Source organism: Lissotriton vulgaris, chromosome 1_2 (genome assembly GCF_964263255.1).
Source record: "Lissotriton vulgaris chromosome 1_2, aLisVul1.2, whole genome shotgun sequence".
Taxonomy (NCBI): domain Eukaryota; kingdom Metazoa; phylum Chordata; class Amphibia; order Caudata; family Salamandridae; genus Lissotriton; species Lissotriton vulgaris.
This window is the reverse complement of record NC_141686.1, coordinates 346,614,961-346,627,018: the sequence shown is the minus strand read 5'-3', so window position 1 is coordinate 346,627,018 and position 12,058 is coordinate 346,614,961. Positions and strand designations below refer to the sequence as shown.

The 12,058-nt window shown below is 44.2% G+C and overlaps 1 protein-coding gene across 2 annotated transcripts in view; it reads left to right on the top strand.

Annotated features, from left to right (window-relative positions):
* The window catches only part of LOC147736746 (uncharacterized), an 85,113-nt gene extending 73,627 nt beyond the window's left edge, over positions 1–11,486 (top strand). For both annotated transcript variants that reach the window (XM_086953462.1, XM_086953464.1), the window contains 3 exons: positions 2,166–2,238; positions 2,861–2,914; positions 6,163–11,486. In XM_086953462.1, the coding sequence (XP_086809588.1) occupies positions 7,288–8,232 (945 nt within the window). In that variant the 5' untranslated portion in view covers positions 2,166–2,238; positions 2,861–2,914; positions 6,163–7,287 and the 3' untranslated portion in view covers positions 8,233–11,486. The remainder of the gene's footprint in view (positions 1–2,165; positions 2,239–2,860; positions 2,915–6,162) is intronic.
* The last annotated feature ends 572 nt before the right edge of the window (positions 11,487–12,058 follow it).

The window sequence follows — 12,058 nt, the reverse complement described above, 5'->3', positions numbered from 1 at the left end:
GCCATGGGGCATCGGGTGCCGAGGTGTCTTCTGGCATCAGGTTTTCCTACCCGCTCCAGTCGTGGTGACCCTTCAGATTGAAGCTGCAGGTGTCGTCTCAAAGCTTTAGGGAGGTTGGGGACCACCATATCCTAGGCCAGGATCGCTGGGGTGTGACCTTTTCTGGGTGTTGGGGCACTTGAGCTCCGGCCATGGTGTCGGGTGGAGAGTGGTGCAAAATCGCAGAGCTGCCTGGATCAGAATTCTGTGGGTGAGTCTTTGCTTGAGCAAGTCCGGTGCTCACAGGAGACAGAGTCTGTAAGATGGGTGCAGGACAGGTCCTCTGGGCTCTGGGGAGCTGCTGCTGCTGGACACACCAGTTTATTCGCTGTAGGCAGGTCGGAGTCAGGACAGGCCAGCAGGGCTGTGGCCAAGGAAGTAGGCGTCCTCTACTTTCTGGGTCAGCATGGCTTATTCGGTCCTTGTTCTTTCTTCCACAAATCTGAGGAGGCAAGGTTTGGGTCGCCCCTAAATACTAAATTTAGCGGCATTGCAGAGGTGTGCAGGTCGGGACCCATGGGTTCCTTCCTTGGGGTGAGTACACCCCCTACTATGCCACCCTTAAGTGAGAGTGGGGCCTGAGCCTCTCTCCAAGTTGCTGTGACCACCATCTTCAAGATGACGGGGACTGAGATGTGTGCCTCACCTCAACTCCCCCACTTGATGGTGAGGTTGGCAAAGGTGGGCACACCTCTCTTTCTCACTGGGGTTTCCTGCCGGTTCTCCTGCCTAAAGTGGGGGTCACAACCAGAGGGAGAAAGATGCTGGGGCAGCTAAAGGCAGAGACAGCTTACAAAGGTGGCAGGCCTTTGAAGCTTCTCCTTCATGGTCCCAGCCTATCATGGGGGCAGGAGGCATGACATCTCTGCCCAGGATGGGCTTTGGTTCTGGACCCAGAGAGCGAAGGCTCTCTACCCAGGGATCCAGGAATCTGTCTGGTGGTGGCAAATGGTGGGTAGCCAATCAGGAACCACCCCAGGTTTGGTTGTTTTTCAGGGGTATCTCTAAGATGCCCTCTGTGGGGTATTTTACATTAAATCCGACACTGGCATCAGCGTGGGTTTAATGTGCTGAGAAGTTTGCTACCAAACTTCCCAGAATTCAGTAAAGCCGTTATGGTGCTGTGGGGTTCGTATTGACAAACTCCCAGCCTATAGACTCTTTAATGCAGCACTGCGCTTACAATGTCTAAGAATGGACTTAGACACTGTAGGGGTGGAGGGCTCAAGCAACGTACCCTCACCACTGGTATAGTGTTCCCAGCTAGAGGGATGGCTTATCTATACCATAGGCAGTGGGCTGCAAGCATGGCACACAGGTATGTGTGTCATGTCGACTTTTCACATTTCTCTGCACCAAAATATGCAGCCTGCAATGGCAGTGTGTGTGTATTAAGGTACAGGGCCTCTAAGGGTGGCACAAAATGTGCTGCAACCCTTAGAGGCCTTCCATGGTCACAGTGCTCTTACCTGTTGCCAGATATGTGCCAATTGTGGGTACAAAGCTCCAATTTTGGGAAAGAACACAGGCCCTGGGAGCTTGATTGGCAGGGACCCAGAGCACATCAAGTCTGGTTGCATCAGAAGTCAGGCAAAAAGTGGGTGGTACCCATTCAAAAAGGGGCGCTTTCCTACACCAACACATTGATGCCTTGTTGCTTCCATTCGCAGCATTTGCACACTGCATCAGTTTGAACTTGAATCACTGTTACTCAGAAACCAGGTTATCTATAATTCTAAGAGTCTGGTTGACTGATTTATGAGGTGTGGGCACAATTATGTACAAGGGCGTTAATATGCCGTTTGTGGATCAGATTGTTTTGCTTCGCAAGTTTAATGGGACATAAATGGAAAGATGGGAGTTATGAAGAAGGGCCTGTGTTGTTGGGGTCTGTTCTCTGAGACTGTTCAAGTTCAAGAATTTATATAGCGCACTACTCACCCAGAGGGTCTCAAGGCGCTTTGGGACCAAACAAAAGTCTATTTATTCACAACCATAGTTGCTTCTCAATGGCTTCCAGAGAACAAGAGTTCCTTTAGTTTTGTTAGTTCAGGACGGTTACTTGGAAGATAGGGTGAAGTGTGATTGTTGGCTGATTTAAAACTATCTTTTTACTTCCTTTCAAGGTATTCTTGGATGATCAGACGGTGCTGTGACGTGAGACTGAAACCCTTGAAAGAAGTAAAAAATCATTGTCAGGTAGTGTTTCTTAGCACCCTAAGCTTCCTTTTCCCCTGTCTCTTCTTTCTCTATTCCCTCTCTCTATCTCAATTTATTTATGTCTCTCCAACTTCTACATTTGACTCCCTCTGTACACTATTCTTGTTGCTATCAGACTTCTGATAATAACCCAACGGAGCTACATTCCACCTGGAGCATGTTGGGGGCCTCGTGCAGCTCGTGTTTCTTTTCAGGTCGGGCTGCACTGGGCCGTGAGCACTCGCCTCCTGTTTGCCCAGCAATTCCTTCACTATTTGGGTTTCGGCACCAGGATGCCCGTAGGGTTTCAGAGCGCTTTATAAATGTCAAAAATAAATAAATAAAACATTTTGCATTTGTTTCCTCCTCTACACCATGTGACACTGTGCCCCCTCTGTCTGTTCTTTCTGCGTCGTTTCTCTCTGGTTCTGACTTCCACCTCTTTACGTCCTCCCCTCCTGCCCTTTTCTGTCTTCTTTGCCACTTCAGGGGTTGTTTTGGGTACCTGTAGTGATAGTGGAAGAGAGTGTTTTTTTCTCTCCCCTCTGTTTCTTTGTTTAGTTTCTGTCTTTTTTGTACTTTTTTGGTTTCCTTTACAGTTGTGATGTTTTTCCATTGTCAGGTGTTGCAGTGACCGGGTCCTGTCGGAGGAGTGTGATGAGTTCTGGGCCACCAGGTAAGTCCTTATCATCCCCCAATTTGAAATGGTGAATTCCACTGAGCTAACTGGACACGGGCTCAGTCTACGGTGACATTTGAAGCAGTGGTTACGACAAGGCTGATTCCTCAGTTTAAAAAAATTCCTTTCCTAGATCACTAGTGTAGGAGAGTAGGGTCTGCTTCCTATGGTCACCCCCACTTTTTGTTGTGATTCTCTGGTTTTTCAACTTTAGTGTGGCTGTGGTCCTGCTAATCAGACCCACAGCCTGCTGTTCACTCTCTAAATTGATACAATGTACTTTAGGTACATACCAGATTGGTTACTGGGTCACTCTTGTGAGCCCCTGTATAGTGTACCATAGGTACCCAGGGCATAGGTGTACCCTAGGGGCTGCAGCATGTATTGTGCCACCCCTGGTTTGCCTTCCAAACTGACACCACAGGTCTGTTCACACAGCCTGGGTAAGGTGGTGTAATCACCTCTTACTTAGATATAGTATACCTATATATACCTTTACATATAGACACATATACACCTATAAGCCACTCCTATGGTAGGCCTCGACAATCCTGGAGGCAGAGTGCTTGGTTTTATGTGAGAGGGTGCTCTGGCATGAGCTGAGCCCCTCTGCAGCTTTCGGAACCATCTCCTTATAGCTGCTCTATACCATATACTCTTAAGTGCATTATAACCCTTGCAGTTAATGCTAACTTTGGTTTGGCTTTATCAAAACATGTCGTGTAAGGTGTCAAACACTTTGGAATACTACCCCCCCCCGTAGCATTCCACCCTTCTAGAGGGAAAAGACATGTATGTTACTGCTTTACCCGGTTAAAGTTAAACAGAGCCTCAGCATCACAAAATGGATACTGCTGCCACAGACACGAGTCTGACCTCCTGTTGCTGGGGGAAACTCCATCAAGGGCCGCGTGGACAATAGGCTTCCTGTCCAGGGAGGTGCCAGCACCTCTCCCGACAGGGGTTTTGTGCATTGGGGCAGGGAGGGCTGCATTCAGTGAATGCATCTAGACACTGCCTGGGGCACACAAGGGGCTCCATGCATAGCCCGGTTCAAACCAGTTGCTGAGGCACTCCAGCCCCAGCTCTGGCACGATACTGGACAAAGGGAAAGGGGTGTAACCACTCCCTTCTCAGGGTCCACCCATAGGAGGGACCTAGTCAGGTAATTCAACCCCCTTTCTTAGTATAAGTATAGGAGCTGTGTCCCCAGGACTTTAGATTATCCTGAACGAATCTTTGAAAGACATATCTTGGACCTTCGACATTCCATTTTGACTGGAAGATGGAAGACATCTCCCTTGTGGTCAAGGAGTGACCACCCTGTGCAAACAGGCACCAACAGCAACTTTGCCGGTCTGCAGTTTCAAGGCTCCCTTCGGAACCCGAAGACTCTGCGACACAAGAACTGGACTTCCAGACTTCTCTGACCCCGACCCACATCCACAGCAAAGCTGAGACCCGTGGCGGACACGAGAGACGTGGGACCGGACATCTTGGACATCCTGCCTTTTGCTACCTGCACACCTTTCCTGAAGCCTCAGTAAGTTGTGCGTTGGGGTCCGTGAAGCCCCAGCCCGTGGACCATTTGCACCGAAGCCCAGGCCCTCACACTTCGGGAGTGTCCCGTGGGCCCCGCCTTTGCATTTGAGCTCGACACGTCTTCCCGGTTCCTTGCCCATTGGCTAGTGAGCCCCCTGAAGATGCCATCTTGAATTTACTTTGCTTTCCTGGTTGCTCCAGGCTTGCTCCAGCTTTCCTAAAAAGGAGAAGTGCCACAGACCTTGCTGGTCTGCAACAGAGCCAATTTCGACATCCTGCATGGGTTGTGGTTGCGAAGGCTTGTTGGGTCCAATCCGATACCGACACCGCAGTCATCTAGATTTATTGTGGGACAGCTCGAATCCAGTGCCTGGTCATCGTCGATGCCTCCTGGACCTTGTGGCTGAAGAGACAAACTCACCTTCAAGCACCCGACATCACCTGGTTACTTCCTGGTACCTTCCTGGTCACTGGCTAGTGACCCAGACTCTTTCCCCTCTGTTTTCAGGTTCTTCACATCACCGATCCATCCTTGGATCCACCCGGACACTTTTCCTCTGGTCACCTGCAGCACTTCTTTGCAGCTCTCCATAGAAAACGACGACGAAACCAGACACAAAAAGACACCTATGCACCCGACTTCCCTGGGTGAGGTAACACAAGTACTCGGGTGCTCCCGAGGGTCTTGACTCTCGAAGTTCCTAGTTTAACAGGATTCCAACCTAGTCCATCCGAAAGTGTCCTTAAATTGCATATTTGTAACTTCTTCGTTTCCCATAGAAAGTCCATGGTAACCCACGTCTGTGTTTAGACACTGCACGCATCTCTCGTGGGCCTCCTACTTCCTAACCTTTGGTTGTTTAGTATAGCCCCAGCGATTCCACAGGCCCCAGGCCTGCTTTCTAACTCTCACGTGGTACTTATACCACTTTCTTTGCATATGGTTTGAGAGGCCCCTAGGGCATAACGTATACTGTGCAACTTACCGTATATTAACTGTGTGACTTGTATTGTATTTTTACCTCTGACCTCATGAAGAGTGCAGAGGGGTTGTGTTTAGATTAAATACATATATATTTGATATATACCTTGTGTGGTGTCCATTCATTTGGTATTCAAGGGATTATATATGGTAAAACAACTTGCTTAACTCGCCTACTGAATCTTAGCCTGAAGACTGCTGGTCCATGCTACCACTAGGATAGCTTTCTATAAAGTTGACTTTACAACCACCATCAATAAGGGTCGTTTGGACTGGTGCAAGGTGCCCACTAGAACTAGTGGACATCATATGCCAGGCTAACTTCTCACAACTAGAAAAAGGAAATGATGATCACTCCAAGTGTGCAGTGGAGTAAAGAACATCTGATAATTCATTAAAACTATTACAAATATGATGCCAGCCGTTGCCATAGAGAGTGTAAATTGATGGTGTTGGCTGCATCTCAGAATCTGTGTCAGAATATATGTCTAACTTGTGTTTCTTCCTAATATATTCACTTCTTTTGCTCCCACATACTTGAGTTCCAGTGGTTCCAAGCTCCCTTTCTACAAAGTGTCCAAGAGCTTTACCACCACTATCAGAAATGCAACTCAAACGGATTACCCATCTTGCTTATGTAAATGCTTTCTTGCTGCAAGGTATGAAGTCATAAATATTTTTTATTTGTGTTCATTTACAATCTCTATCTCCATTTCTACAGGTGACTGAAGCGTGAACAGAAAAATGAAGGTTTTAATTTAGTGAAACACAACAAAAAAGATTATTTTAAGGAAAGTTAAAAACATTCTCGAGCTCGAGAGGAGAAACGTATTCTAAGTGCCAGTAATGGTGATGAATTTAGAACGGAAGAAATGGCTGAATGTGAATTTGTTGTAAAATATTTAAAGAAAAATGATGATAAATGTTTACCAAGAGTCAGTTACTGAGATTGAGGAACCTCTGAAATATGAATAGAACTCAAGTGTAAATTGAAAGTCTGCATCTACTAATTGTAAAAACATTTTCGCTTAAAAGAAACATTTCAAGATCGGCTGAACAAAGAACACTGGCCAACAATGGATACGCATGCAGTGCACTTGAGAATAATCAGCATTGTAAATTCTGTCTGATGGTTTGTGCGAGTGACAGAATTGTCAGAAAGACTAATAACAACAGTTTAAAGGAGCAAGCTTTTGTCTACGTCTTTGTAGAGAGAAGACATTGTTTTAAAAAAACGAATTGTAAATGCTCTGTGTCAAGTGTCATTCCATTTTAATATAGAAAGATTGTCCCCACCAACTCGGTCTCCTGGGTTGATCCAAGTACTTTCAAAGTGTACCGGACCACCAAAGTCGATCATGTACCTGCCTTAGCCATAGAGTGGCAAAGCATGTCCTGGCACAAAGTTTAAAAGGGGGCACGGCTATGTATTGCTAATTCATAAAGCCACCCTGGCGTGCCCTAATCACCTGTCATTACTTGTATGAACAATATACTTAAACGACAAACACTAAACCCCAAAGACCTTATCAGGGCTTTTAAAGCTCAGAAATCAAATCTGATCAACTGGACTCACACACTGAGTTTAATTCAACTTGAGGGAACTCACCAAGGCAGACCTTGGAGAAAATTAATCCATCTTAATAAATATAAGGGGCTCCTCAGTGAAAGTTTATAAAACAGGTCAGCCAGGCTGCCTTTAAAAGTAGAAAATAGGAAAATAATCTCCAGATAAAAGCTTTAATTAGCTTAATACAAATATTAAGAAGAGCGTCTGCAGTTTATTTTAGAGGTTAATGCGGAGTATAACATAAACGCGTACTCTGGAATCAGATTCAGTCTTAACATGGCCGGTGTCCAGGAGCAAACCCAACATAAAGATTCACACAACTCGAATAAGAGTAATGAATGTGAGAACAGCTTTAGTTATCAATCCCACCCCACTAAACACGAGAGAACTCACACTGGACAAAAACCTTATCAGTGTCCTGAATGCCAAAAATGCTTCACTCACAAATACTCTCTCATTCAACATGTGAGAATCCACACCAGTCAAAAACCTTATCAGTGCTCAGAATGCCAGAAAGACTTTCGTTACCAAACCTCTCTCATTGTACATGTGAGACGCCACACCGGGGAAAAACCTTATCAATGCAATGAATGCCAGAAAAGCTTCAGTGAGAAAGGTACTCTCACTAAACATGAGAGAACACACACTGGACAAAAACCATATCAGTGCTCAGAATGCGAGAAAAGCTTCAGTCAGAAAGCTAATCTCACTCAACATGAGAAAACACACACTGGGGACAAACCCTACCAGTGCTCAGAGTGCCAAAAAACCTTCAGTTGTAAGGCCAGGCTCATTTATCATGAGAACGTCCACACTGGGCTAAATCCTTATCAGTGCTCGGAGTGCCAGAAAAGCTTCAGGCAGAAATCTGCACTCACTCAACATGAGCACACTCACACTGGGCTAAAATTGTATCAGTGCACTGAATGCCAGAAAAGCTTTAATCAAAAAAACAGTCTCATTAAACATGAGAGAACTCACACTGGGGTAAAACCTTATCAGTGCACTGAATGCCAGAAAAGCTTCAGTAAGAAAAGTAATCTCACTCGACATAAGATAACACACACTGGGTACAAACCTTATCAGTGCTCAGAATGCCAAAAACGTTTCAGTTATAAGACCAGTCTCATTCAACATGAGAGAATCCATACCGGGCAAAAACCTTATCAGTGCACTGAATGTGAAAAAAACGTCCGTTATAAATGCAACCCATGTACATGAGAGAGTCAGTGTGGGAGAGTATAAGGTGCTCCGTGTCAACCCCTGGGGAGGACGTTTCATTATTGCAGAACATTCACATAAGGCAGCCTCAAAGACATCAATCCATTGATTGTCCCACAAACCGTCTACTGAGAAAAGCACACCTAGAGGGATGGAAACGCTTGAATTAACCTTATTCCTTAGTAACTATTTGGGGCTTCATTCAATTCAGTGTGTTTTGCTCCCAGTGTTAATAAGTCATGGCACCAACCCACAAGGGCGAGTTAATCCTGAACTTTGAGGCCACACCCCTATGATCAGGAATTTAAGTAACTTCAAACTATTTCTAGGATAAATGAGCCTCACCAGGGAGCTGCAGCAGGAGTCCCTTTGCCGTAGGTCTCTATGGGACCAACGTCTGTTCATGCCTGTGCGACGTGGGCTGATCATTGAGAAAGACTAAAGGTGATGGAAGGACTGGTAGTTAATCACTGCAACATCCCGCCACATCTTTCTCTAGTCTTTGTGCAACAACAGTCAGGGCCAACCCTATGCAAACCATTCTTGACCCCACTTTAAATAGTCCTAAACACCTCTGTTCTGAGGGGAAACAGTCTTGTATTACAAAGATCCACACGAGTGACCTCTTATCGTTTCCTTTTTTCCACAAATGGAACCTACTTCCCATCTGCTTGGGATTTTCTCACGAGCTTTAGAATCAAATCAGATACATCCAAGAGAGTCTCACCCATAATCAGGCCTATTCATGAACTACAATAGGGTGACTAAAGTACATCAAAATGCGGTTCACAAACCTATGTGCGGACGTTTTGCACCTCCCATCTTTTTCTGTGCGGAGTTGTCTGCCTTGACTGCCCAGTTTCCACATGTTAGCGTACCTTTTAGTAGTAAATGTGGGAGGGACAGTGGGGAGTGGCTGTAAAATGGAAAATACTCATGAATAAAGGTGAGAGGCTAAGGGAGGAGTTTAGGGAAGGACAAGCACTCGCCCACAAAGGAGTGAGCCCATTTCTATTTACAAGACACACTATTACGTTACTCCAGCCATAATGTACCTAAAACAGTCTTTAATGTACTCCAAATCACACATAGCCATCCGCTGGAACTGCAACACCCTCCCTAAATAATAATGGAGTTAGGGGCGTTAAATACAATCTCATAAGAAATAATGTTACATTTAATACTGTAAACTAGTTACAAATCTGAATAAATGGAATTTAATTGCATAAAATATCAATATAGCATTCAATTTTAGTAGAGTATAATTTATCTTTTTTGTCCTCATTCCACTGTCAGTCGCTGTCCAACTCCAGTTATCCTAGTTGATTGACTCAGATACTCCTTACTCTAGGTATGACAGCATGTCTTGCTAAATGGTATTATACACTAGACGGTCCGGCCTCAACTCAGCAAAGTTATGGAGTAATCATTGGACAAATAGGATTCTCTTGCAGGTTACAAAAGGAGTCCTATGCTTTGAAACTTCGTTATTGTTACGCGCTAGGTCTAGTTGACTCACATGCCATGAACTTATGCTTGTTGTCTGTTCCCGTCACATTGCGCCTCCTGCAACCTGTGACCACTATTGAGAACTTAGCGAATCTCTGGGGTGTCCAGTGGATTCTGCGGAGAGTAAAGAGAGGCTTTTGCTTCAGCGGTACAGACTTTACTGGTTTAGCAACATTATTTCTAGATACTTCCAGAGGTCTTCCACAGCCAGCTACAACAGGTCTTTCTCCCATGTCTGGTTTTGATCTATATTCTTCTTGTCCTCTGCCACCACCATGTCCCAGTACCGCAAAGATAATTCCTTTTGAATCCATTTCTTCTCATGTAAGAGGGTTTTGTGTTCCCAGTGCTCTATTTTTGCTACTCCCTAAACTGACCACCATGAACAAAGCTGCAGATATTTCAACTTGGAGATTTCCCTTTGCATTAACAACTGAGGGCCTACCATACAATAGAGGTGTCACTCGACTTCCGATCCCCCCAGGTGCTAAAGTTTACCGTTTGTAGTGGGAAACTGAGTTTATCCCTCAGCCGCGCAGAAGTCCCCGGGGAGTCCCATGGAAGCTGAGTCTGTATAGCAGTGGATCCCAAGAGTCTTCCTTAAGTGCATCCAGCCCTTAAGTGCTGACAAAGGGGCTTTCAGACTCACTTGCTTAGAACATTTTGGATCCCCAAACGTATATAAACATTTCTCAGCACTCAGGGATGTCAACATAACAGAATACACATGGCCAAGCTGCGACTGATCTAGCGTCCTAGCTGAAGAGCTAACCTTTTAAAACTGTAAAGCAAAGCAGGAGATCTGGTAATCTGGCGAGGCTTAAGCTGGGCGTGACAATGGAGGAGCGAATAGCTCTGGGAGCCTCTGTTAAGTTTAATTTCCCCGCCAAGTTGAAGGTTATGTGTTATAACGAGATGCACAATCTTAGGGAGGGGAGAGGATACCAATGAATTAATCAGAAAAATTAAGTTAACAGCAGGAAGAGCCAGAAAGAGGTGAGGATCTGGAGAACGGTCTAGAAGAGGGTAATGGAGGTAGGTCTTCAGCAGTAGTAGATAGTGGAATGTGTGAGACAAGCAGGATGAATCCCTGGAGCTCCCTGTGACTGGCGTCAGCCTGTCGTCATGTTCCCCTTGCCTTCCGCTCTTTGTAAAGTATAATTTAATAGTTATTAATACATAATACAAATTTACTTTAGGTAGGAACATTTTAATGTAAGCTTACGAAAAAGTCATCATTTTGAATAGATTCAACTTGAGTGGAGCTCTCTCTGTAAAAACATAAGAAAAATGTAAAAAGTTAATTAAACATGAAATAAATGTCCTTTTTATGTGAAATATATATGTAAATACATTTTAGATACTTTAAATATAGAACAAAATAAAAAATACTACAACTCTTGGAACTTGTATTTTAATTAAATAGTTAATTAATTTTAAATGTGTTAAATAAACTATTTTTTAAAGCGTTGTTTTGAAAAATACCACCTAAAATTTAATTATTGTATTTTTTCGTAATGTACTGAGAATTACTGAATTGCTTCATGTATCTGCTGAGTGGACACTGCTTTACAAAAAGTTATGTGTAGAATGATTTGAAATTATTGTAGAAATTGTTACAATATTTTTTAAAATTAAAAGGTTCATATTTTATCATGAAGTAATTATTTTTAAAATGTATGTACTTTTGTAACATTCTTTTGAATATATGTATATGCAAACAAAATAAATAATTGCAATTTATCTTTAGTTCCTATTTAGTTCTATTTTTAAGTGTCTGTCTCCAATATTTTCTAAGGGAGGGTTATGTCTGGTGTTTCACTTTCTATTGCTCCACTGTTGCTGTAGTAAGTTACATTTGTAAATTTTGCCCCACCTCAGTTTAATGACATGGAGACGAGCAGGTCTACACTTTTGAGTAACTTTACACTCGTATTGGTGAATAGCTAAAAGTAGCACAGTTACTCTGAGCGTCCTAGCATGTGTAAGATGCCTTTGTGAATAGCCCTTGAGGCGTCCATCTCGACCTGAGTGTTTAATTTTGTAGTAAACCTCAATTGGACGCGGGTACTTGGGCTGTTATTAGAGCGAATGGGAGGATCCTGCACGAAGACCACAGCACTTGTCCAATGTGTTTGTTTAACTGAGGAGCGGCAACGAATATCTTGAAGTCATTTTCCTGGACTTGCCACATCACTCAGCCTCCTGAGTAGAAGAAGGAGAAATAACCTGATGTTACATTGGTAGGATCCTCTTCCTGTCACCTGATTTTGTTGTGTTTGCAACCACATTGGCATTGAAATGTACTTTGCTGTTG